Source organism: Solanum lycopersicum, chromosome 1, assembly GCF_036512215.1.
Source record: "Solanum lycopersicum chromosome 1, SLM_r2.1".
Taxonomy (NCBI): domain Eukaryota; kingdom Viridiplantae; phylum Streptophyta; class Magnoliopsida; order Solanales; family Solanaceae; genus Solanum; species Solanum lycopersicum.
In genome coordinates this window covers 7275830-7280419 of record NC_090800.1, presented here as the reverse complement: position 1 = coordinate 7280419, position 4590 = coordinate 7275830, and the positions used below count along the sequence as shown (strand labels likewise).

At 38.0% G+C, this 4590-nt stretch overlaps 1 protein-coding gene across 1 annotated transcript; it reads right to left on the bottom strand.

Annotated features, from left to right (window-relative positions):
- Window positions 1-318: 318 nt before the first annotated feature.
- Window positions 319-4384, bottom strand: AGO7 (argonaute 7). The gene is given in 3 exon segments (NM_001279280.2): window positions 319-1945; window positions 2046-3282; window positions 4027-4384. Coding segments are annotated over 3 exon segments (3003 nt in total). The 5' UTR covers window positions 4337-4384; the 3' UTR covers window positions 319-489.
- Between the last annotated feature and the right edge of the window lie 206 nt (window positions 4385-4590).

Below are 4590 nucleotides of genomic sequence, written 5' to 3'. Positions count from 1 at the left end.
ACATAAGTTTGTAATCTTTTATTGAAGGTCGGAGTTTAATGAAGTATAGTTAAATCCTACAGAAGTGTAAGTCGTAGGTTTTTTTCCCTTTATGAGTCGGGGTTTTTCGCGATAAAATATTGTGACATTACTTTATTTGTTTACACAACGTAACTGTTGTAATATGCAAAGAACCATTTAGAGTATACATGTTCCTTAGGCAAATCTGGCGGTCAGTATTCCAACAGTAGGGTCTGGAGAGGGTATAATATACCGTTAGAGGAAAAAAAAAACACAACAAATTTATAACAATGTACTAAACAAATGTAGCAAGGAATATAATATTGGATCATAAAAGAAACAAATATTAATAAAAATTAGTATGTACATGAGATCAAACTGCACATATAGAAGACTAGCTAGAAAGAACTAAAATGGTTACAATGAAATCAAACCGCTAAACTGTCAATATAGAGAAGACTGTGCATGCAGTTGCCATAACTTCAGCACTCAGCAATAAAACATAAGCCTTTTAATGTTCTCAGTGAGTTTAGGTAAAGGAGTTGTCTTCGGTGGAGCAGCGCGAGATATGTTAGAACTTCTTGTTAGAGTAGACAAATCGGAACGTTCAAGATACAGTCTGCCTCTATATGCAGCTAAATGGGCGTAATAAACCGGTGGCACCAGTGAAATAGGCTTGGTACATCTCACAAATGTGTAGCAAAGGTTGTATACCAATTTTTGTAGCTCATCAGAAGTGAACTGGTTTTCATCCCATAGAACATGGTAATGGATTGGTCTACTTGTTCCTTTTACACCCCAATGGCTGCATAGATAGAAGTCGAATTCACTTGGATGAGTGATCACTGTATCTACAACTGTACCTGGTAGGATGTTTTCGTTGAAGAGCGTGTTTTTAGTTGTTGATGGATCAAGTTCACATGGAAATAGCCTAGTATGGTGTCTTTTCTGAACTACCACAAAAGTAATGGGAGGTTTGTAACCTGGAAATCTCGAACATGCCAGCCGAATTGCTTGGAGCTCCTCTTTAAGTACTTTCAGGAATTGTGTTTCACTTACTCCGTCCCTGAAGAAGATTATTCTTTCAGGGAGTTTTAGCAGCTCCTCATAAAAATCATCAATAATCTCCCCAACCATCGCGCTGAGATCTTGAATGATCTCCTGCCTATGCGTTTGGGATCTCATCCTGGAGACATACTTGTTGGCTGCTGGCCAATTTACACTACCAACTACAGCAGCGACGGAGGGGCTAAAATCATCAAGAGGGTGCGGATGAGTCACATCCGCACCCATAAAAATGACTGGACCGTCATGTTTGAAGAGCCGTGGTATTTGAGAAGGCAATGAATTGTACAATGCAACTGTGCATCCCCCGACTTTGGCATTGATCTTGAGAGCCAAATTTGCCAAAAACTGTGAGCTAATTTTGCCAAGGTTTGGGTACAAACAGCATTGTGTTACAATCCCGATGCTTGTCTCAGCGATTCTTTTCAAGTCCGCGTATCCTTTGTGTTTTCTCTCCATCACACAAATAACAAGTTGGAGATTGTTAAATGAAGCTCTATGTAACTTGTTGAGTTTGCTTTCTAAGTTTTTAACATTGTTGAGCAAATGCAAGGGTTCAAACTGAGGATTAAGTACTGTATTCTTGTTCAGAAAGATGCCTAATTGCTCACACCTTTGACATAACTGGTTTATGAATTTTGGTACGTGGGACTTCTGATCAGAGGTTCCACCAAAACTCATCAGTGCCCATCTCTCAACTCGAGTACTTTCGAAGACATGGCTGTCCAGAAAATTCCACTGCCTATCATGCCGGGAAGGAATAAGATTTCTAACCTGACCACGATCACCTAGTTTAAGCTTAGGAGGCTGAAGAATTCTCCCATACAATTGAGTCATTTCTTTCGAGATTTGGAGTTTGAAGTCACTCGCATGATTGCCACTGTCAGGTAATGAAACAATCTTAATACGTAGGCACTAACAAAATGGAAGTGTAAGCAAAAATAAAACAAAGGAGGTAGCATGGCGAAGGCAGAAATTACCTTGTTGGTCCAACCAGTCCTGTCACGACTCTGTCTATAATTGCCTTTCTTTCCCTTGGTCTTTGACATCCCATTTTGAGTATTCTTGCAGTCTGATCATCCGAAAGCTTCCCAAGAAACTTCTGTCCTTCACAAATCATACAAAGTTCCATTGGAAGATAACAAGGTTTACTTCTGCTAATCTGCAAGCACGGCAAGTTCCTATATAGTATATCATAGTTGTAATGATCCTTGAAGTAGCTCACTATTCTTAGGATTTTTCCATCCCTATCCTGAAAGCAGAGGTTCTCTGTAACCTCCTCGGTTAAGCTATAAATACGATATCTCTGAACAGTCTCTCTGTGGCAAACGAAGACCCTGATGTTCTTCAGTGCTTTCTCAACCTCTTTTTTCTCTTCATTCGTCAAGCCTCTTGTTTTCCTGTGAGAAATGTCATGGAGGAAGTCCAGGCGTTTTTCCAAGTAGGTGATCACTCCGATACTCTCGTGGAAAGCAGTCACTGAGAAATCAACATTGAGAGCAAGTCCTTGTTGTGTTGGTCTAAGACTCTGAAAGAAACCCCTTAGCGCCACGGCTCCACCCCCAATATCTTTTTGTCCTCCCATACAACTCGAGTAAAATGATCTCCCAGCCGTTATACACTTCTCCGTTGGGCTCTCGCGCAACACAACATCTAATGCATGCAGATATTCCTGAGGAAGTGGACTCCCACCATCATCTCCTTCTTTATTCAAGTAGCTATTTAGTTCTTTCCCATCAAATTTAGATATAAGTTTGATGTTAACGCGGAAAAGCTTAATCTGCTGTCCTTCTTTCTGCAACTTAACTATTTCTCCAGACTTGTTGCTGCCACTACTAGGAATTGGCAAGCTAATGTAAAATTCAATCTTATTGTTTTGAAATTCAATAGGGCTATATATAGTCCTTCCACCATCATAAACTGGAAGAGCACCTGATAGCATAACAGAATGGTCCTCCACAAGTTTTTTCTTGATTAGCCTAGCAATATCCTTCGATGGATGAGGTGAAATTTCAACATCATAATGGAATATTCTCTGTGAAGGATCAAACTGGACAAGGAAATGATTAGCAAGAAGTGATATTACTGGTCCTTCAACACCACCAGAATCTGGTCTTCTTGCCACCACAACAGATTCTGTGGTGGTTGCAGCAGCCCTGACCCTCCTTCCATATTTCTGTTTGGACACATCATTTTGCCTTTGGAGCACCTTTGAGGCTGTTTAGTAAGTGACATCAAAAGCAAAAAAACACATCAAGCACAATGTTAATGTAATGAAGTCTTTAACATCAACGGGTGCATGTTGGATCGTTCAAAAGTAGTGTAATTCTAGAGGATCTAACATAGGTACGAGAACATTTTCGAGAGTTCGAGCAACATAGTTCCATTAATACTCTAACTAAAGGATATCAACTAGTGGATTAAATGAAGACAACAAACAATGAACAAAACAAAACATGATGAAAAGTTGTACTCCACTAATAAAGAAGTAACAGTAGACTATTGTTCTCATGCTTTAGCATATATTATAGTAAAAAAGAAGCCTAATCTTTCTACTTTCTGCAGAAAAAAAAAACTGATTCTTTTTTCTGCATTTGACATAGAGAGACTACAGATACAATATCAAAAGCACAATATTGATGTCATAAATTAAAGCTTCAATCTTGACAATAAACTTTGAACAAACAGAACATGACAAAAAGAAAAAGGTACTTAATACTTAAACTAATAAAAGAACTAACAGAAGGTTACTGTTATCATGCTTTTTACCATATACTAAAAAAGAAGTCTTAATTAAACGCCAATCCTCAACTTTCTGCAGAAAAAAAAGGTAATCTTTTTTTTTATCATATACATAAACTGAATACCAAAAAGACTCTAATTAAACTCTCTACATAAAAATCCAATCTTTTTTCATAAAAGTGTTAAAAGAAGTAAAAGGGGTTCTCAATTCTTGATTACCTGAGATTTGTTGAATCTTGAAATCAGAAGGGGTGGCAAGAAAAGGATGATTCTGGTTAAATGAAGGTTTATGGAGATGGGTTCTTGATCTGAAGTTGTGATTTTGAGGAAAAGGTAGTTGAAGAGGAGGTAGTAGAGGAGGTAAAGGGAGAAGAGGAGGGTAAGTTTCATGATATTGATTATTATTAGTATTGTGATGAAAACCAAAAGCAATATAGTGATTATTGTTGTTGTTGTTGTTGTTATTTGGACATATTTTGGCAGTTGTTGATTTAGAGTTGCATTTGTTGGAGTTTTCAGTATGTTCCATAACTTGTTGTTTGAAATAGAAAAGAAAGGGTTTTTGTGCATGAGAGAGTGAAAGGAAAGAAAAGAATACTCAGAGATATATAAAGAATACTTTCAGTACTATCAGTAGAGCAGTTGTTATTGCTGGCTGCACAGACAAGGGGGAGGGGGGGGAGAGGAGAGGGTGAGTAGGAGGACAAAGAGCTATTTATGAGGGTATTTGGCCAAAAAAAAAAAGGGTCAAATATATGATCAGTTTGTCATTTGGAATTGATA